The 22,651-nt window shown below is 37.5% G+C and overlaps 1 protein-coding gene across 4 annotated transcripts in view; it reads right to left on the bottom strand.

The window, feature by feature from the left end:
- NUMB (NUMB endocytic adaptor protein) overlaps positions 1–22,651 on the bottom strand; it is a 95,544-nt gene that overhangs the window by 27,525 nt on the left and 45,368 nt on the right. For all 4 annotated transcript variants that reach the window (XM_032189384.1, XM_032189381.1, XM_032189382.1 and 1 more), the window contains exons 2-3: positions 19,810–19,926; positions 7,884–8,027 (exon numbers count right to left, since the gene is read on the bottom strand). In XM_032189384.1, coding sequence (XP_032045275.1) covers positions 7,884–8,009 — 126 coding nt within the window. In that variant the 5' untranslated portion in view covers positions 8,010–8,027; positions 19,810–19,926. The remainder of the gene's footprint in view (positions 1–7,883; positions 8,028–19,809; positions 19,927–22,651) is intronic.

The following is a 22,651-nucleotide window of genomic DNA, read 5'->3' as shown; positions in this document are numbered from 1 at the left end:
GGTTATCCCAGTTTTCCAAAATGCAAAGTTCAATAGCTGCTGGCAAAAAGAAAGGTCCTTCACCAGAATTTCTTCCACCTGGCCAACTGGCTGGATCCATTTGCAGTTACAGAAACACAGTAACACACAGTTAAAGTCTCTCTTCCAAACATAGGCAGATACACAAATTACTGTAGTTTTCTCTACACTGCCAGATGTTCACTTGCACTGTTTTATTTACAATAACAGATTAGGCTCTTCAGATTATATTTTAAACTACATGGACACAAGAAAGAGCTTACCATAAGTCTTGGCCAAGGTGTCCCATGTTAGAGAACTAACTGCTGCTGAGAGCAGCACACTACCATTTCCTCGGTATTTTTCCTGGAGGCAGTAGCATTCCTCTTTCTTCCTCTGTGTAAATACTGTTCTCTCTACTGCTATAAATAATACTCCATTTGAAGACTGAATACTTGGAATCTGTATGCGTAGATATGCTTCTAGAACAGGTGTTCTTAACTCGCAGTTAAGGTGTACTTAACTCACAGTTTCAGGGTGAAATCCTGTCTTGCAACTAGATACCAGATTAAATCCAAGAAGCCTGTATGTATCTCAAAGCTGAGCTAATTCTCCACTGGCCTCTGTAAGATTTACATCCAAATATTCAATACGTTACTTCTCTCCTCTCATATTCATGCTGATGCTTTTTAATTTGTTGGTTTGAAACAGATGTTTGCTTAGAGCTGTAGAAGCACAGATAATGACAAAAAAAGAAAAAAGGCATGATTAAGCATCACCAAACAAACTAAGCTAAATTCTGCTTATTCAGAACTACAGGTTAGTTATGATGCTATACATTCCCTTGGGGTCTGATTTCTTCCACTTCCCTAAGTCACCAGAACAGAAAACGTCTCATTAATTTGTTAACTCCTCAGCAAACATGCTCTGTAACTGCTATCACCACTAAATGTCTCTGAATAGCATGGGCCAAAAGAATTTAACTCTGAAAACGAAGCAATATCTGTACCAGTAGTTCTCAGTGTCCTTTCACACCACACCCATCTAAGAATCACGCTGTACATTTCTCTTACTGATTCTCACGTTATACTTAGCACTGTGAACAGAAAGAACACTGTGAGGGAATAAAAAACATTTCCCGTTAGGACTATTGAAGATGAAGCAGCAAAATTCAATGTAGGATACACAAATGCTGTATTCTTCATCGTCTCACAAATCCCTGAAATGTGGCTGAGAAGGAACTCAGGAGGTTATGTAGGACACCACTTGCCTCAAGGCAGGATCTACTTCACATCTACATCAGAGAAGTCAGCCCGGTAGCACTACAACATTTCTGTAGCTGGAGATCAATAGGGTATGCCATCCACCCTGTAGCTTACATGACATACTGTTAGAAAGGGGGGTTGTTTTACTGAGTTATCGTTGTGAATGGCTATCCAAAATTTCCCTTGATGAGGCTTAAAAGACCCACTATTTTCCTAGCCCCTTTACAGCTTTGTGCACGTTTCATTTTTCAATTGTTCACTCTGATGTGCAATTCCTACACTTCTGGGAACTCAGTATTTGTAAATAAACTTAGAAGTCTGTTAAAAAACAAGTGATGATAACACAATGCACAGGTGCACATCGTACCTTTTCTTCAAGTCCTGCAAATAAATCAATTTCCACTTATGACATTGGAAATCCTCTAGTTCAGCAAAATAAAAAACAAAAACTCAAAATTAAAAAGGATAACCCAATAATAACTTTTTTTATTCTTTTTAATTTCCAATACTTAAATTATATTTAAAAGCTATATTTCTACAAGGACATCTAAACCATTTTTATGGCTCTAGACATAAATACTCATATCTTTAAAACAATTTGAAGTTTATTAAACAATGTAAGAATTTGACCTTGGCCAAAGACAAGAGGGTTTTTAAAATGAGTAAGAAGTTTCATTTCAAACTTGTTTGCAAGGCTATTCAAACTAAAGGCTATATACAAATCTGAAAAGTTTAAAGATTAGGGATTGAATTGCATTCCTTTAGTCATGACAAAAGTGCATAGGAATTTATTTAAGATAAGTCTTACACCTTCTGTTACAATCACCTTCTGTTATAATTAGCTGTCTTCCTGGGATCTGAAACGCTGCAGGAATTAAAAAAATTACATGCTGCTGGGTTAGCATGCCATATGTATGCTTATTGTTCACTGCTAACATCAATTCATGCCTTAAGAGGTTGGGATTTGTAGTGTTTAACGTGTAAGGCTTTGCGACATTTCAGAAATCAGCAGATTTGTCACTTTAACTTCTTAAAAATGCTTAACATAGTTCCCAAAGACTGTTCAAGCATCTCAAGCCTCCACAGTCAAAAATACCACAGGCCTTACTTAAAGGCACTGCAGCATCAGAAGCAAGTGAACTCCTTCACAGCTATTACTATTTCAAACAACTAAAAGTGTATGTATTAACAGGTGAAATAACAGCCAGTCACCTGTGCTGACTACCAGCCTTTCTGATCTGGAGGAAGGGAATGGCATGCAAGCTGTGTTTATAAATTAATTTAAAATATAACAAAATATTTTTAACGTGAGATTTGTATCTTAGACATTAAGCAATAAGGCTCACTATGTAAATTCCAAAACTAAAGAAGACAACTGGGCAGCTATGAGTGGTGTGAGAGCACACAGCAAAGGGACAGCCAAGGCCTATTTCCTACTGAGGGAGGTTTCGTCGGGCTGCATACCCACTAATTATGTAAGACACTGCTCCATCACAGGGATCCCAGAGATGGAAACCAGCACTCACAGCCACACTGACCCAGTGACGATATTCTATGAGGCCTAGAACAAGTCATTCCCTCTTTTATCCTCTCTGCGCTTTTAAAAAATATTCTTTATTATTATTATTAATTATAAACATTATGCTAAGTTATATATTAATATAAAGTGTTAGTGTCTTCCAAACATCTCCCATCAAAGCAAGAACTAGACAAAACAATTGAAGAGTATTTGATCTGAAAAGTTAATTTTCTTGTAAGTGAACGTACTACTGTATCCATTTGACTTCTATCTGGCAACACTAACATGGAGATCAAGATTCAGTGGAGAGGCTAATTCACATGACACCATGCATTCAGTACTAAACTCCGGACTTCAGATTCAAAACCCAAGTGTGGTATGTTACTCTTCCCCACTGACTTTATTCATTGATATATTTAGTCTTCCTGTTGAAATAGATGGAATGAAATACATACAAAAGCAACCTTGCAGGCTACAGGCAACAGTAGCCTTAGACACATTAAGGTCAAAAGAGATTGACCCCCAGAAACTTGGAAGTAAGTGACAGAATAAAACTAATCCAATTAATCCAAGCTGCATCTGGCTGTTGAGTCCTCTAGAACCACAGGTAGGAATCAGCTATAAACATTCCCTTTGATACATAAGTTGGTTAGAAGAACCAAGAACTTGCAAATGTTCAATTTGTTTAATTCTCATAAGTAGGGGGAAATGACCTAATTTTCCTGATATAAATTTCACAGGCCAGTTACTCTACAGTGCACTTGTATGAACAAAAACTACTTACCCAGAGGGACATTAGGAAAGGCATTTCAGACAAAAGAAGCCCTAGTGTCAAATATTTTAGTCATTAAAACATAGAACAGCTGCATGGTCTCAGTGAGGTAGTGTCTGGAGCAAGAAAGCAAGTTGGAAAACATGTATGTCAATGAACTTCATTTTGGACAATTATAATTTATAGAGATTGTGTACTAATAAATTATAGCACTGATAAGAGCAGCTTTAACATCCGTTAGAATAATTGACTTCTGAACAGTTGTAAATGCAATGTCATTATCTAAACCTCTTATATATTACATAGGTACGGCACAGTTTTTTCCCCTCAGAGGGAAGATTCACTACTACAAGCACAGTAGTTACTTTTTAATTTTCTAGAACAGTGAAAGAGAATCGTCATGTCTGAGACCTGAATGCCTGTCGTATTTTCTGCAGAGACTTTTCAAGCAGTATTAACGGTTCCACACTTAATAAAGAGGCAGCTCTGCGTGCATCTATAAAGGATAAAACCTACCATATGCCTCCACACCACAAAGGTTAATAGAACCTTACAATTCTGTGCCTAATGGGATAGTAAAAGTCTGCAAGTCACACTTGCCTAAACACAAGTCTAATACCCTTTACATACCTCTGCTGACAGACATGCACCTGTCTCTCTGCTGATGTGGTGGAGTGCAAAAAAACATTCAGTTGTATGTTCCAGTATCAAGGCTCTTCTTTCAATGCAACTTTAGCCAATTCAAAAGAGTTCACATAAAAGAGCAGAGCAGGCAAGTCGCTGCCCATTCAAAGGCCCTGTTGTGAATGTGTCAGATTATCTCCTCAGGTGTGGTTAGATTTCAAATACAGCGAAGGGCTATGTGTAAAATCCTACGCACACTGGGATGACTGAGAAAATACAACCAGCAGCTTGTTACATACGACACAGACATCCTGAAAACAGTAGAAAAGCACAGATTGCTAAACCAAAAACTGAGGAGTTATTGCCTAAAATTAACCGTACAAACCCAGGATTATGAGCTCCGAATTTATGAGCACAGCACTGAACAAACCATACAGCAAACCCACCTCCCTGAATTTTAAGGCAACGATGCCACAGGGATTTTGCTAGTATTTTCCACAAAGCATTACCTCTACCAAAACACAGATGTTCCTTAGATGCATCAGGTTTGCTCAGAATTCAACACCACAATTAGAGACTGTAATTAACAAACATGATCAGCTGAGGATGTAGCACAGGAATAGCTTCAAGAACAGTGCCAATGCAGAGAACCTTTAAATAATGTTAAATTTGTTTTCAATACAGCATCCTCAAGGCACAATGAATGAACAGCTACTGAGTCCCTGTCCAACACTAACAGAACAGAGCCTGGAGGCAGGATGAAATCCTATTTGCAACATGATTTTCAAAGTGGTTCCACATGTTCTGTAAAATCTAAAAAAGGATAAATCTGTGCTAGCACTCTACAAACACCCCAACTCTGGGCAAAAAAAAAGAAACGCCTGAAGGCAAGAAGTTAAACACACCAACTTAACGCTACTTTTAACAGTGACATATCTTTCTCCCATCAAACTTTCATGATCTCTTTTACAAGAGAAACCGAGAGCAAACATTCCCTACTGTTTGCACTGGTCTTCTCACTCTCTCTCAAAAAAAAAAAAAAAAAAAAAAAAAAAAGAATTCTTACCTAAATAAATTAGCAAGCATCAGAAGAAACAAAGCCCTCACCATGGCTTCTATTATATTATTTTCCTGTATTTTTCTTTCATACAGAATATCTTAAAGACAGCTATAGAATATGTGTTAACAATTCTTGGGTCTTCACCAGCTATACAGCTAACATCTTGTTCATCGCTTCCAAAGGTAGACTTCCACCCAGTTTTTAATAAATAAGGCTGATGATTTTAGAGAGAGTGCAGGCAAGGCAGACCATAAAGAATAAGGTCAGATTAACCCCCGCAGACACACATTAAACTGTGGTTGAGAAGCCACACTACAGGCAACCACAGGACCACACTGGAATACCAAATAGGGATTTACAAAAAAAGATATTTTCACTGTTTCAGACTTGAGAGCATTCCTATGAGTTAACTATTCTTAGCAAGATCTGCTTATTCTGCTCCACTGAGAATATCAGGAAGAAAAGACACCCCATCAGATATTTAAGGTCACAGGTAGCAGCATACTTTTCCTGGAACGCATGTATTTTTGAATAATGCCCAAGAACTGTATGACAGGATACTCTCCTTCAAGAGCACAAAGTGCTATTCTTTTTGTGAGCAAAATACAGTACCACCCACTAGAACGATGACTCTACATCTGGTTTATCTTGTTCGCTCACAATGCCATACTTCCTGTCTATATCTATGAAACAACAGTTAACACCCGCCTGGCATCTCAAGCCTAATAACACTTTTCCCTAATGACCATCTCAAAGCACAATATTTTGGAAGATAAATTAAAATCGAGTAAACTAAAGTACCTCAATGCCCAATTGCTCTGATTTTAAGTTTTCATCTAATTGTGAGATTGCTAAGTATTAGCAGTTGAACATCCGGACTTCCTGATATTCTCAGTGGAGCATTCTCATAAGAAGAGATGAGCTTACTTTGGAGTAATTTTTCCAATGACCAAATGAACGCAGTGAATTCTAATACAAAGCAGGCAAAAAAGGCTAACAAGTCCCAGTGTGAGGACAGGATGCATTTCTATGCCTTTTCACCGAAGAATGGCCCCAAACCTTTTTTAAGTTTGGGTACATGTGCCTAGAATAGATGAATGCTTCATTTAAATACAGGAAGCATTTGTCACTATAAGTACAAGTCCTGACCGGGAGTTTAAAAAAAACACCTCAGTCTTTAAACAGCAAAGTAGTTCACATCCTTTGTGTTCCTTGCAGGTCAGAGAGTTTTGAGTTAAACTAAACATCTAAAAATTGGGTTTGATATTTTAGCTTTTTGTAATGGGTAAATAATTAAAATGATGATCCTCAAGCTCACAATTCTGTTACCTCCCAGACACTGCTAACATTTTAAAAAGTCCAATCTAAGTTCAAGCTTCCACAAAGCAGTTACTCAGTTTCAGAGTTCTGGCACAACACCATCTCTTTTTAGTATTAAATTACAATTCCTTCATTCTAGCAGAAAACTAACATAAGACAAAGACAAATAAGCAGCCAACCATAACAAACTAAAAAGCTAACTTCCACATTGTATATCCTAGAGCATGCATAAAAGCACACACAAGCGAGTACGGTAGGATAAAACAGGGCATGAACATAGTGTGAAAGTTATTCTAAGATGATGGTGCATCTGCGCATACCCACAGGTTTACAAAAATATGCAATAGACAATTTCAAGAGTTTCGCCTAGCAACATCACCTGTTTAATAACAGACTTACTTTAAGTATAACAGATAAAAACTAATAAAGGATTCTTAGGTGTCAGAACCATAGACATTTTCCTTGTGCACAGATATTTAAATGGTTAGCTTTCCATAAATGTCATCTGTTTACAGTCTACTGTAGAATTAATATTAGTGTACCTTGAAGAAGTGAGCTTTTCATTACAAGGTGAGCATATATGGCAAGACATCTTAAATTACTTATCTACTAATATTATACATTATTATAATTTTAATATTTATTTTATGTTATTTCTGAAAAAGGTGGAGGAGGAAATGGAGACAACAAAAGGAAATACTTATTCACAGTACTCAAATAATCTGGGATCATTTCTAGGAATCAAAAAAAAGGACATTTCAATTTCTTACACATTAATAATCAGTAGTATACAAAAATAATAAATTAAAAATAAATAACACAAAAGACATCCAAAATTTAGCAAGTGCTCATACCTCAAGTACTGGAAGGAAGCCCATGTGTTTCTTCGCAACATTTTAACTATCAAAAGGGAGAAAGGATTCCTTTCCCAGTATAACCCACCACTTACCTTACAAGCAAAATTGTAACCATAGCTTCACTTTTAACAGACATAACCAAGTACATTTCCATGCAATCCAAGAGGTTTATCATTTCTGCCCTTCCAGAAAAATGACATCGAGTTACATTATTCCTCTGCCTACCTATATGATTTATTTCAGCTAAATAATAATATAGGATATATCAGACAAGGCATTTGTTAGATGATTCATCTGGCTTTAAAAAACAAAGCAAAACACATCCTTTGTAATGAGGGCTAACTGTAAAATAGGTCAATGTGTAATGGAGCATGCTTCTGGCTTATGCTTGCCAAAAAATAAACCAACAAACAATAATTCATGGCAAGAGTATCTCATGGATATCCAAAAGAAAGGCAGAAATTCTTACCTTAACAGGGAAGCTGCACTTGCCAGTACGAACACCTTCTTCATCAGTCTGCCACTGATGAGGCCTACTGGCTTCTGGGACATAGACATCTTTCTTTCTCCTAAAGCTTTGCCGTAATTTGTTCATTTCTCAGATCTTCACGTCCTAGAAGAATTAAAAAAATATTTTGCCAATAAGCACCAAAACACACACTGGGTTCACTAGCATCACCACAGATGTCCCTGTAAAATATTCAGAGCTTCTGTAAATATGAATGGAGGTCCCCATGAAAGGAAAATATTTTGGATATAGATTAAGAGAAAGAGGGATATATAATCAGTTCAAAGTGGAAAACACAAGTCCAACTTACTAGTTTAATATCTTTCTACAACAACTGAATAAAGCATTAGACCCCAAAATAACTGTTACTCTGAGAATAAAATTACCTAAAATAGCTGATGGAGAAGCTCTGAAGAGTGACGGGCATGAAATCCTGCCTCCCTGAATTTAAACACCTACAGCAATGAGGAACAGGACATGAATACCATAGGTTTCTCTAGCATCCATGCAAGACAAAGATTCATAGTCAAAAAGACGTCCCCTAAAATTAGGTACTTGTATTGTTCTTTAATTATGGGGTGATAGGCTCATGCTTTTTTAAGCCCCATTGAGGTAGATGATGCTGGTAGATGATGTTGGGAACATCTACAGTTGTGTTACATGTAATTGTGCGTGCATACATACAAGAAGCCACAAGCTCAAGAAACAATGAACCCAAAGTGTAGCAATGGCAAGCAGTGAGGCGATGGAAGCCCAGGTTTTGAGGGACACAGTCCGGCTCCAGCTTAACCTACTAGTGCAGTACCTTATACTAAGATGAGAAATACATTTGAGGAAGGCACTGCATTGACTTCTAAGTCCTGGGAAAATCTAAAAAAAAAATTCCTCTTCGTAGGGGGAAGAGGGTTCTCTAATTACACTCCCAAAGCCTAGGTTTAGATGTTTTTTATATGCTATACACTTATATACTAATTTCTGTATACTAGCTAAACTACAGTTTAGACATGCTCACTTCTACAAGATTCAAACTAGCAAAGAAACTATCAGCGACAGTACTAATAAAAAGATTCAATATTCAGCTACAGAAGTAAATTACATGTGATACAATGCGGGGAATATAGAAAACTTGCCAAGAGGCTTTATTACTCTTCTTTTCTGAAGAATAAACCTTCTGACAAACGTTACAGCTCATTTTGGCATAAAAAAGATGCTGCAGAATGCAAGGCAGCAAAAACTAACTGGATTATAAACACTTCTTTCCCATTACATTAACTAAGCTGCAGAATATAGATGTTTCTGGATGTCAACAGGTGCACTTAGAATGAAAGCATTTTTAAAATCAGTTTTAACGCTATTTTAAACCCTGAAAAGAACTGCATTGCTTTCCAGTTAAAACTAGTTGGCAACTAACGGGTGAGAAAAATGAGTACATACGTATTTCTAGTACCTATTAAAGAAACTTAAATTCAAAATGCAATGACTTCAAAGCTGAACACAAATCAAAAATGAAAACCATTACATAAAAACACTGATTACTGATCAGACAAATTAAAAATATTCAGGTGTTTTCATATCTCAGGAGGCACTTTAGCCATTCCAAATAACAAGTCTGAGCTTTGTCACCATCCCACCAAGCTTTCCTTCAGCAATTGTTACTTTACTCTTCACACTGCAAGTCATTAGGCAAGTCAGTTCCCATTAATCTCATGGGCACGGCACTGGCTTATACCTCTAGAACTCCCATCTCTCTGTAATCTATTAATTAAAAACAATATTGTAAAATAAGTGTTGATTTAAAGGTAGGACCACGAGTAAAGAGAACAGCGTTATGTCACTGAAATTGGGAAAATGAAGTTTGCTGAAGCTAATACTTGAAGTGCAAGTAAGTGTGCAACTTAGGTCAGGAGTTCAGTGATAAAATAATGCAATGCTACCTGGACCCACAGCATCGTGAGGCACTCTCTGAGCACGTGATAATTCACTGAGTATTTCTACATCAGCAAACAGCCAAAGCAAACTCCAACTATTGCAGCAACAACCTGTGCTCAGAGCTGCTTGATATGTGTTTGAAAGCAGTAAGGTATAGCATCTCAAGCAATCAAAATCTCTTGGAAATTCAGTGAAGGTTTTTAGATGTACAGCAAAGGCTGGGCAACTGTCCTTAGAAGAGAATCAAGGGCTTCAAATAGCCATGACATCTAAATAACAGTATTTTTATGAAATTTACTTCATAGGACATATACACATACAAAAAAATTAAAAGTATGCATATTTCTTATCACTAAACAAGCTGAAGCAGTTCCTCTACAACCACGGATCCTTTGGCTACCGCCATTTTGAAATGTCTGCACGTGCAAAGAGAATTCTGGAAGTTCCGCTAAGAGAAGCTGCAATTTTCCATTCTCCAGAGGGTCATTAGAGCATTATTAGTTATATATTTTGCTTTACAAATTGCAGACAAAGGAGTCCGTGAGCCTCTCAGTCTACAGGAAGCAGAAATTCAAGCAGGCCTAGCAGTTACCTCAGGCAGGCGGCACGTTCTGCAGCAGATCTACACAGCGTACCTCAGCTCGGCGGGACAGACAACCACTCCTGTCCCTGCTGAAGCTTGGTAGTCCCACAGCCCCAGAAGGAAAACCTCTACTCCAGCTGCTTCAGTGCAAAGTTCACAGGCCTGGCCAGCTATGTAGCTTACAGTGCAACCGCCAGACCTTGCACTCAGGTGACTGAGAAAGGGGCACACGTACTGTACTCCCTTCCGGCCGCCCTGCCAAAAACAGCAGCGGACTCTTTACCAGCTACAAACAGACACAGCAAGGCTCATCTGCCAGCATTCTCAATATGACTAAGGAAACAACATTGTTTCAAACCTATAAATGTGTAAAAACAACTTGTGGAGAAGTTTTCAAGGTACTCCAAATCTCAAAAGCTCCAGTAAGCAACAAAAGTTCAAAACAACACGCAGCCACTGTGCCACTTCTGAAATCACAGTTTCCTCACCTTACTGTAACACTTACATAACTAATATTTCATGGGAGATGTCCAAGGCAATATGTATTTGCCCACATGACTGGTACATTACCAGCAATTTACTCCTACCAGGAATCTCAATCCTCAGAGAAGCATGAGAATAAGAGTTCCTGAACAATGCTTCCTATGATAAGCTCAAGTGGCATTTTGCCCAAAAGTATTTCCTTTTCACTAAAAACCAAACCCATTTTCCTACTTGTTCTAATTTTGTGGTCACACTGGCAACAAGCAGTTTAAAAATAGCCTTCCTATTTAATAGAAGTGCTGACAAGTGGCAAGATTAACTTTCTCCAACTGCCACACGTGTATTTTCTGAGACATCAGACTGTTTTGAGTTGGTTGTCAAATAGTTTGCCTTACAAACAACTACTTTGTTGGTAACATGCATGTCATCCCAATATAACTAGAACTGCCACCTGACACAAAAGTGCTAAGTAAAACAATTCACACAGGCTGCATATTTGAGGATTCAGGAAAGAAGCACATGAAATGCTACAATTAAATGCTGAAATTCCTACTAAATATACCTGAGCTCAAAATCCTTACCCAGGAATTGTAGAAAACATCCAGAGTGAGCATTTTCTACTTCAAATCCCTGCAGAGCATTTCACATTTTTGCTTAAGTGTAGCATGTCTGCAGATACAATGACAGACGTCAACCGAGGCTGCGACAAGCTAGCAGAGTATTTTCCACTACACTGACAGCATTACTGACACCAAAAAGTATTGTACTCTGTTTTAGGATTATGAAAATTAAAAGTTCTGGCACTGAATTTTCTATATTTAGCAACCAATTTTTGTCCTATAATTAAAAATATTTTTAAAATGCACAAGAAGAAATAAACCAAGCCACTAACAAAAAGCTACTTCTTTTTCACTTTTACAACCCAAAATCCAGCTTGGACCAAGAAAAAAGACAGTGGAGGTATAGTATTTGAAGACAAACCCAGTTAAAAAGCAAGATGAGAAACTCAAAAACTAATTAAAATAAAAAGTAACATCATATGAGAGTCAACCAGGTAACAAAGGCTGAAAGCACTGATCTTCTGGTGAGAGGAGGAAACATCCACTTCAAGTTCTTCAACACCTTAAGGTTATGTTTACCAGAAAGCTTACTGCAGGCAGCTCAGCATCTGAATGGTCATGCTTGTTGCAAAAAGAAACAAACAAACAAACCACCACCACTTTTGCAATCTAAGAGATTACAACATTAGACTAGTTCCCCAAAACGCCACACAAGCATCTAGGCAAAAGTTATTCACCTAGTGAGTTTATAAATTTATGTTGTCATTTATTTTATGCAAATTGATATATTTTGATATTCTGAAAACACAGCTCCAAAGCTCTTTTTCTGTAGCAAAACAATTTCAGGAGAGCTTTGGCACCATTGTTCTCTCGACCACCTAAATAAGTCTCATTTTAATCCATAGCAGTTCAAGGACAACTAAGGGACAGCACAATGACAGAATCATAGAGAAAAGTACATGCTGAAGTGTAGAAAAATGCAGAGTTTACAATAAAAAAGTAGAAACCAATTCAATTCAATTGGCTTAATTGCCTTGTGCATCATCAGGTTATGGCTACAGAACAAATTACCGCACGATAAACTAGTATGTTTATTCATATCTTATTAACTGCTCTGCTTTACAAGTGCATTCACTTTTACCCTTCTGTAAATGCAAACCAGCCATTTATCCTTCAGTAAGGGCTGGGTAAGCTTTCACATGAACTGAAGTTGGATCACGCCGGAGTTGCTGATGATGCAGATTTGGAGCTTACCTTGCCTTTCAGGAGTTTACTCGTGTACCCATACCTTCAGATGAGCAGTTCATTTACATTTTGCATAAACGTTTCTCACAGAGCTAATAAACTACAGGATCTGCAGGCAAAAGGACACCGCGGTACCTGAACTGCATTCACAAATTGAAGTGGTTAGACTTTAGACTTGCTGTACTACAAATTTTGCACTTAGAGCAGCCACTTACAGTTTCAACACTGAAGACAATAAAAACAGTACAAAACGACTTTTAACATTTTTCCGAACTTCAGCCTTAACAAAGATTATTTAATCTGAACTCAGTTAGATAGATGGTATCTTTTTGTTGTTGTTTGTGGTAGAAAGGGATAAAAACGAATTTTAAGCAATTCCTCAGTTCAGCCAGATTTTTTTGAAACCATTCAGAGGGCTTGGTATTACTTGCTGCGTTCTCTGACAGCTGAATACAGTTTCCTATTTACTTTACCGATAAAAAAAAAAAAAAAAAAAAAAAAAGTCGTGGGTCAAACAAGGGCAAAGCACTCCTGACAGCCTGCAACAAATGGAGTAGCCAGGGTATAGGAGAGAGCACCCGCCCTGCACTCTTCCTGCTTTGAAGTTCAGGTCCTCCCTACAAGCATAAAGTATGATGAGCAGACTGAATTCACACATCTACAGAATTCCTGGAAGTATACATTCCAAACAATGGAGAAATCTGGGCTTTAGAACAATGTGCTATAGGTATCGTTCTAACATTTTAAAATAATTCATATAGCCTCCACATAAAACAAATTCAATAAACACATTACAGACTATTAAAAAAAAGTCTTGTTCATACCTCCCCTGTCTGCTGGCCACACACGGGTGAGGCAGGAGCAGCTGCACAACTATCAGCTCCTACGGGCTTTTTCCCAGCGAAACTTATCTAATACTGCTAATACAAAGGACCACAACAAACAGAGCTCAAAACCCAGAGCAACAGGTTAATCGTCTCTGGTTTTTGCCTAAGAAATACCAGGCATTTCTATATATCATAGGTTTGTGAATAAGCACGTTCCAAAGTTACCCAATATTTCAGATCTAAGAGAACATGTAAATTATCTGTCTCATAAAAGAAAATGTTAACTTAGTTACTAGGAGAAAACTTAACACACACTCCTCAGCGTGGCTGTAAAGATCTGCATCCTCAGAAAGTTTATGTGGCTTTGACTTCTTGTGCAAGTACAACCTGGCCACACCTGTCCGAAGACCCATGCCTAGGAGCCATCTTTTAGCATTACTAAAACTTAAATTTTACTATAAAATCAGTAAGGGCCCATCTGTACCCAGAAGTACAAATAACTCTAACATCCATATTTCAGAATAGTATTGCATATTACTTTTTCTTATAAGCATCAGTTCATTGCTGATACTTTAATCTTATTGTAAATCTTGCTTATAAGCAGGACATGATGACATCAATGAAGGAACATGATTATTTCATTTTCTTGACAAGATTTAGTTTTGGCAGTCATAACTGTAGTATGAGTGCAAATACAAGCAATAATTCAAAATATTAAAGATCTGTTCTGGTTTCTAATGCACCACTTAAATCTCTACATTTATGATGACAATGTAAGAAAGTTTCACTTAAAAGGTGAGCTAGTTAAGCAAGCATATTGCAGACAAGGTAAATAGTATGTCATTGTCTATTACAAAGCTGCAAGAATGAAGTTTTATTTCTCTGAAAAATCCTTATTAAGCACTGCTGCTGAACAAATGCTCTCCCCTCCTCTCCCACTTACACAGCACAAAAACGTGCAATGCCCTATCTCTTCAAGTCTACTGTAAAGGTTAGCCAAAACTTGCTGCAATTGCCCTGCAACAGCTTCACTGCAATTATTCACCAGCACAAGAACACAGAGTACCTTTATCTACCAAGGAAGAAAAAGGTCATCCCACGTGTCAGGTTTTGAATGCAGAACTTTGAGCCTTTTTGTAAGTTTAGATCCCATAAAATCTAATTAAATCCAGCACTGTCACACTAAAGCAAATGAAGGCATGTAACCATATGAGCATTCTCACCAAAATGTTAACAGTTCGGCTTACGCAATACAGTATGACTAACCACATTATGCACCACATGGCTTTCCAACCCATTTACCCTTTCATTACCCAATTAAGATGTAATAATACAATACTACCAGTAAGCATTCTAAGACATCAAAATACACAAGGGTGAAGCATGAGTTCGTTTGTTGAGCCAGTAAATAAATTCCATCATTATTATTGTTGTTAATTAGAGCTTAAGTTAAGGGTATTTTCCTTGATGCAGAAAAATAAAGCATTGGATACATAATAGAAAGACCACTAAAACCAGCATATCAGCGGTAGAAGATTGCACATTTCATGGTTTGGGAAACTTGTGATGGTTTCTAGTGACCCACCTTCTGGTAGTGAAAGTAATGTTTAGACCATAGCTTGAAAGTACAGCAGAAATTTGTTGCCTTCACATGTTTACACAAAGAGCTCAGAGCTATAACAACAATACTAATTGCTCTGAGGCTGTTCTTAGAAATTGAGATGCTCTGACACCACACGATGCGAGGTACTCACTATCCTCTCAAAGTTGACACTGGCCCGGGGGGTGTAGAAGGTGGCACATTTAAAGGTTAATCCAGTCAGATCAGAAACACCTGTAGAAATACTGAAGATGTTCTATCTACCAGACTTCATGTGGCTCATACCTGAGCTAAGGTAACTGATCATGTGAGCACTCCACAGCTGTTTCCCAGCACTCACTAATTTTTATCTGCATCACAGACAGGGGTGGAAAACATTGAAAAGATGTTAACACAACAAGGTCTTACTGGGAAACAACCAGAGTTAAACAAAAAATTGCACATAGATTATGAAATACCAGGAAATGAAATCATGAATTGTACTCCAACCCACTATTAACAGTTGGTGGCTGAAACATTCAGCTACCATAAGCCCTGTCCTAAAGCTCAGAATTTTTTAAGTTATGCCAGCCTGTTCAAACAAATACTCACAGGCTGCAGCAATTAAACAGTGTTCAGTATTCCACAACTGTATGCAACAGACGTAGCAGCACAGCAACCCCATTCCAGACTCTTAAAAGTTAAATTGTCAGAAAAATACATTTGATCATTGTAAGGCTGAGGTTATTCCTAGTAATATGTAATGCTCTTTCTACCAATCTTAACAAACCACTCGTCCCTCGCAGTGCAAAAATTCAATAAATACAAGAAAAAAAATCCTCATTTTCTCCATCAGCAACTATTCTAAAGCAAATGTCCCAATTCATCAGACTCCACAGCCATTACAAGCTCTGACTACAGTCCCATACAATTTGCTGCTATGCTTAAGTGCAGAGATACAAGGCAGTAAATCCCTTTGTTATATGGGCTCACTCTAAAAATAACCTGCAATGATCATCAACCAATAGCATAAAAGCAGGTCTCCTAAACACTCTATGTGATACAAAGCCAGTTGAGTTATACCACCTAAACCAACTGAAAATAAGCAGAAGTTTTCTAAAGAAACACTAGCTGTGCCTCACAGAAAGCAGTTCAAGCAATTCTGCTTTGCAGTTCATCTGGATGCATGTGACGAATGCTAACTAACCGAGCCATTCCGCTCCAAGTGAATCATTTATTTCTAGGGCAGCTAATTCTTGGATAACTAAAGTTTTCAAAAATTAGCCTTTCAGGTTTAAAACTCATCTGTCCAAATACATGTTGAATTTAGAAAAGATCCTATTAAAAAAAAAAGGTACATAAAGGGCTGAAAGAGTGGGAAAAGATTTCCTTTAACCCAAGTCCAGGAACCAAAGCTTGAAGTTAAATGTCAACACTCACAAAAATAAATGCATTTTCAGAACTGAAAGAAAATCTCTTTCACAAGTAAAATAAGCCTACTTGTTTGGTAAATCAGTCATACAAATCTAAGGTTTTACGCTGGAGTTACTTCACTAATACCTGTGAGTGTTTCATAACCAAGTAATCAATTTTTGAATAGACAAAGAACTGTATCCAGAATGGCAAACATCTCCTACTTAAGAGTAGAAAAGAACAAATAAAAGTAAATAAATAAATCATACTTCCGTGCTACTGACCTGATCGTTACCTATTTACTGTTACGTCTGAAACATATTGAGGAGGCACATGCTCATTTTGGTTCTGGATCTTAAGTGACAGCAGCAAAAGCAGAAAAACAAGCCACAGATCCAGGGCACACATTTCAGGAACCAACATGCACTCTAATCCAGATTATTTGGAGGGTCCATTTCAGGAAGAAAAAAAAAAAAAAAAAGATGTATTTGTACTGTGGGGTTATGCAATGCTTTCTACATAATGGACGTGACCAGCACAAAGGTGAAAACCACAGCATTTTGGACAACTGATCCAGCAGCAATGTTCTCCACTGAGAACATACAGCAGCCTTAAGTCCAGTCCACAAGTTTGCATGGTCCACATTCTGAAAACATTTGGAACAATAAGCTATAAATTTTTATCAGCTTTCTGAAAAATTGTCAGTGGAAACAGACACCAGTGTGGACAAATTTGTCAGCAAGTATGGCATATAGAGAGAAACTAAGTAAATCAAACTAGGTAAATCTACAAGGACAGCAGCATACTGGGATGCAGCACAGGGATCTCTACTGCAAACAGTGATTTTTATTTTATTCACATATGCTCTCAAAATGGAAGAAGGGTAAGAGAATGACATTAACTATAAATAACAATGAATATGATTTCAGCTATTACTATTGTTTAGGAAACATCATGAGTGACATGTTTAGTCCTCTATAAATAGAAAATGTAGCTGTCAAATAATCAAACATTATTGGAAGTTACTATGAAAGGAATAGAACAAAACCAGAAAGATGCCACAAGAAAAAATAGGCTGCAATCATTTTTAATACTGTGCAGTTCTTGTAGATACTCCATCATTTCTGAAATGAAACAAAAAGCTGCAGAAGGGTAACAAGGACAGTTAGAACTACTTAACAGCTTCTGTACACAGAAAGGTTAGATACAAAGGTATTTACCTTGGAAAAGCAACTTGCTGGTGGGTAGAGCTACAGAATGTATAGTACCACAAGCATCAGAAAATGAACAGGGAATGATGATTTTCCAGTTCTTACATTCTATAAACCAGGGACAAACAACCGAATTCTTGAGCAGCCCAGGTTTCAAAATAAAAGAGTATTTCTCATATGATATGCAATTAACTTGCACAATTCCCTGCCTCAGGATGTTTTGCAAAGTACAATAGGATTCAAAAAAAAATTTAATTATTTGATCAGAAATTCCAAAGGCTATTAGAAACTGCGGTGGAAATGTCCAGTCCAAAATGACAGGTTGGCAAGGCTTATTTCATGTCTTCCTCCACCTTACATTTTTCCCTGGGATCCACTACTGACCACATCAGAACAGGGAGAATACTGTGCTGCAAAGCTCTTGTTCTGAACCAGCACAACTCGGGCTGGTCTCCATTCACCACGAATTCAGCTGGCCAAGATCTCATGCTACAGTTTTCACAGCATCCCACCAGAGTTGTTGCCATCCGGCTGCGCTGTGACCTACAACAGCCAGCTTGCTCCATGTGGTATGGATCTCTCTTCCCTAAGCCCACAGAAGCTGAAGTTTCCACAGCTAAAGACATTTAAATGAAAACCAGCCCATGAATTTGTATATTACAGATAGCTCACCAAATCTGAATTACTGTGGCAACAAGCCATGTGTGCACTAGTCAATCTCAATTAGAAAATCAAAGTTTGCTTAAACTACCATGAACTATGTACGAGGAAAAAATAAGCTCAAAGTATGTTCACAAGATGACAGATGACTCCATTTTATACTGTTACTGCAGCACTCATGTCCATTACTGCTTGGCAGCTGTTATGTAGCAATTCAAGACACTTCACTCATTCCCATCCTCCAGCAGTTGAATAAATATAATTAAGGTCCTTTTATCTCTGCATTTTCTTCAGCTTGTTCACACTAAATCAGCCACACTTTTGACTGCAGCCAATGCAAGGAGAAGACTAAGTGTTACCAAAGGCATTTTTACTATTAATTTATAACTCAAAGTGAAATTGTGAAGGCTTTGTGTCGAGCTTTTGAGAGAACAGTGAGTTTGATAACGAAAATGACTCTAGAGAAAAAGTATAGCAACTTCTGACAGTCAGAACATTTGACCATCCCTCAATAAGCTTAGCAATACAAAAAGTTCATTTTCATATGTAAGATAGGTAAAATCTTCTTAGAGAAGTCCCTGTGGTGTCCAACATAGCAACTGTGTTTGACTTACAACAAATCTTTCTTCACCAGAAATATGATTCTTATTTACTATACTAAGAACTAATGTCAACATTTGTACACCTGTTCAGAGCCAGTTTGAGTTGTTTCATAACTGTTTTCTCATAATAGCTCTGCAAAACATCATCTGGAACTAACAGTATTATTCCCTAAATCTGTTTGTTTTACACAAATGTAATCAAAACAGAAGCTAGCTTAATGAAATAAGATATGAACTATATGTGTTTTTAAGCACACAGGATGCAATGTTTTCTGAATTCTTCCTCTGGTATTAGTGAGAGAACCAGTTAAATACATTTAAAAATAGTCTTCATCCTCTCTAGATTCTAATACAACCCATTATGTTCCTTTGCCAGAGAACTCAGAAGATGTCTAAGAAGTCTGTCACCGTAGTCCCTATAAGAAGTGTCTAATCAAGGGATTCTTTAACACAATGCCAGCTTTTCGGTACAATTTTGTACATACACAACTTGTATTCTTTATGATTACACAGCATGTAAAACCTCATTTCATGCCTCGTGTTTCTCACATCTGCCTACTGTGATAAATGTTAAATCCAAGCACAACGTCAATGGTGCACTTAGTAATTTCGAGATTCAGATATAGCAACATAACTGAAGAGAGATGGTATCTTTTAAAAGTATTTATCTTCATAAAATTCTGGTCTATATACTTTATGGCTAAAACAACTCCCCAAGCCTAAGTACCACAGAATCAAAATCAACAAAATGTAACTTTCCTACAGTAGTAAGAATATCTTGACTTGGTGACTTACGTTTTTTTTTCTCGGGTCTTGCAACAGTGCTTTTCTTAAAACACTCTCGCAAAATTCTTCTCCCTTGGAGCTATAACCGTGACTCCATGGATACACGAAAAGATGAGAACCTATGGGCTGAAAGAAAACAGAGATGATAAAGTCAGATCCAACATACATGTATGCTAGAAATGGGCCAAGTGGCAGGGGGCAGGGAGTTATTATCCAGAAAGTACTTTGGGATAGTAAGACAAATCAACCAGACTGCATTTAGGGTTGTGGGTTTTTGTTATTGTTGTTTTGTGTTGTTTGGATTGGTTTTTGTTTTGAAGAACTCCATGTCAAGGTTTTCAGATTGCCTCATATAAACTGATACGTTCGCCTCCCTACTCCTTTTTCCTATTGCTTGGCATTAAAAGCCCTCTGCTTATAAGGATAGTAATGTTTGTGTTTATGGATGCCAAGAACAGGTATTAACAGCTCTTGCTACAAAACCTCACTGGCACTATTTTTTGAAATACTGACAGCACTCTCTCATTTCCTTTCACAGAAGCTACCAGATTTCATTATGATCACTAGAATCAGTATCACATTATTGCTGATGAGCAATAACATACTGTGAATCTGCAATTACATACTCGCTGAGAATTATCAAGACAGCTTGAGATGTCTATAAATCCAGGGGTCCACATCCAACTGGTTATTTAGACTCCCTTTAGCCTCAGTGGGGAGAAAAAAAACAGAGTTATACTGACCCATTTTAAGTGTATCTGACAATGAAAATACATTTATCTAAATAACTAACTCAGTATTTAACATACAAATATTATTAGATCATTTCCAACCTTTTTGCCCAATACCAAATTAATAATTAAAAACTTCTCCATGATAGTGAAGTTGTTCTTTAAAAGAAAACATTAATCACAAAATGGGAGCAATTTAACAGTCTAGTCAAAATACTTTGCCTTTCCAGCACCACAATGAGAGCTTAATTCCAGCCTGTAGACCACATTGAAACCAATTAGTCCACTATGACATCCTCTAGTAAAAAACAAAACAAAACAAAACAAAACATTTCATTACCTGAGACAGACTGCTTCAAACGAGTAAAACTGCCTCACCTACTACCTGCACTGCAAGTGCTCACATCAGCACCTCAACAACTTCAAGTCAAAATTAAATCTACGGTAACTTAGCACAGAAGCCAAGTCTTTGGCTTAGAGTATAACATATTCAGCCTCACCATGCTGCCTTCCTAGTCATAAGATAATGGAATTTTAATTCAGCTTTTTTCTGTTAGCTTTCCCTTGCACTTACTTATTCCATCTGTTAACATCCAAGCTTTATTATCTCTTTCGAGATCAGCATGGACTTTCTGCTACAATGCAGACAATTACTACAAACACACACATATGAAAACCAGAACAAGCCTCTGCATGTTTGTTTTCCTTGCAAGAAGTACTCATATCAAAATGGATTTTAAGAAAAGACTGTAACGTGCCCCCTAACATGAGCAGTTTAAATTAACCTTCACGTAGTAATAATAAACAATCTGCACTGGAGTTGTCTGAAGGATCTAGATATTAACAACAGAAGCGTTACTGTATTCTTAGTACAGTGAGACGCTGAGCACTTATTAGTGTCATGAAATTTAACAGCAGGTCGACTGTAGATTGAAAAGCAAGTTAGGATATGCACCTCAAAATGCTAGCGCTACCTTTCAGTTTCCCTGTCTACCATGGAAATAGCTGAGACGACCGCTTTCTTCCAGCAATGCTGCCTTCCCCTAACCATGGATGTCCACGAAGCTCCTCATCCCCCATTACCCAGGAGCTGCTCTCCCATCTTCCAAGGGTTCTAAACTACAGTGCCTATTTTGCCACTGATATACAAGTAAATGGTCAATTTAAGGAAGACAGCAGAAGAATATAAAAAATGCCTTCTATTTCAGCAAAATCCTCAAATGAAAGGATAATTACAAGCAATACTTGCTGTAATAAGTGAGAAATATCTCAAGCTATCAGTAAAGATTTGTCAGAAAGGGCCAGGGGAGAGCTACAGAAATATAACATATTAGACTGCAACTGAGCACCTATCAACTTTATTTTAAAAAAGATGCCAGCTGAGACAAGCAAAAAGGCAGTCTTCAGTGAAGTGAGATGAACTTTTGCAGATTTTTTTTCTCCTTGATGCTAATTAAAATAAAGGTGTATGGCCTGGCCTAACCTGTTAGTTGGGAGAAGTGGTAAGTTGGTTGAAGGTATCAGCATTGTAATTGCCTGGTGTTTCAGGTCTCAACAATTACTACTGAACCTAAAAGAGAGATAACACAGGCCTGAATAAAAGCTGATTGAAAATTAGACCTCTAATTGTTCTTCCCATCATTTCTCTCAGAGCAAGCCAAGGCACAAAGTCCTGGGGAACTCAGGTGGGTGCTGTAAGTAGACAGTGCTGGACAAAAATATACTCCTCGAGAAAGAAAAAATGGATTTATGGTTAAAAATCTCAATATCTCACAGAAAGTTAACTAATTTCAGCATCACTACATTCAGGCAAAAAAAATATCATTAACTGAAAAACATATCAGGACTCAATTAATCCACCAAACCTGCTTCCGATAAAATTTAAGTTAAAGTTGTACAAATACCAAACATTGTGAGCTCTTGGCTTTCTTGTTTCTGCTGTTCAAATCCAAGAAGAAAATCCAATATTAACATCACCCTGAACTACTGAGGTAAGTGCGGAGATTACAGCCCCCTAAAGCTGCCCTCGCGTTAGTTATGTCACCAGCACAGAAACTGCCTCCCTCACTGACACAATCTCAGGGAAAACAGGATCCCATTTACCACCCTGGGGATCACGC

Source organism: Aythya fuligula, chromosome 5, assembly GCF_009819795.1.
Source record: "Aythya fuligula isolate bAytFul2 chromosome 5, bAytFul2.pri, whole genome shotgun sequence".
NCBI lineage: Eukaryota > Metazoa > Chordata > Aves > Anseriformes > Anatidae > Aythya > Aythya fuligula.
This window is presented reverse-complemented; position numbering and strand designations above follow the sequence as displayed.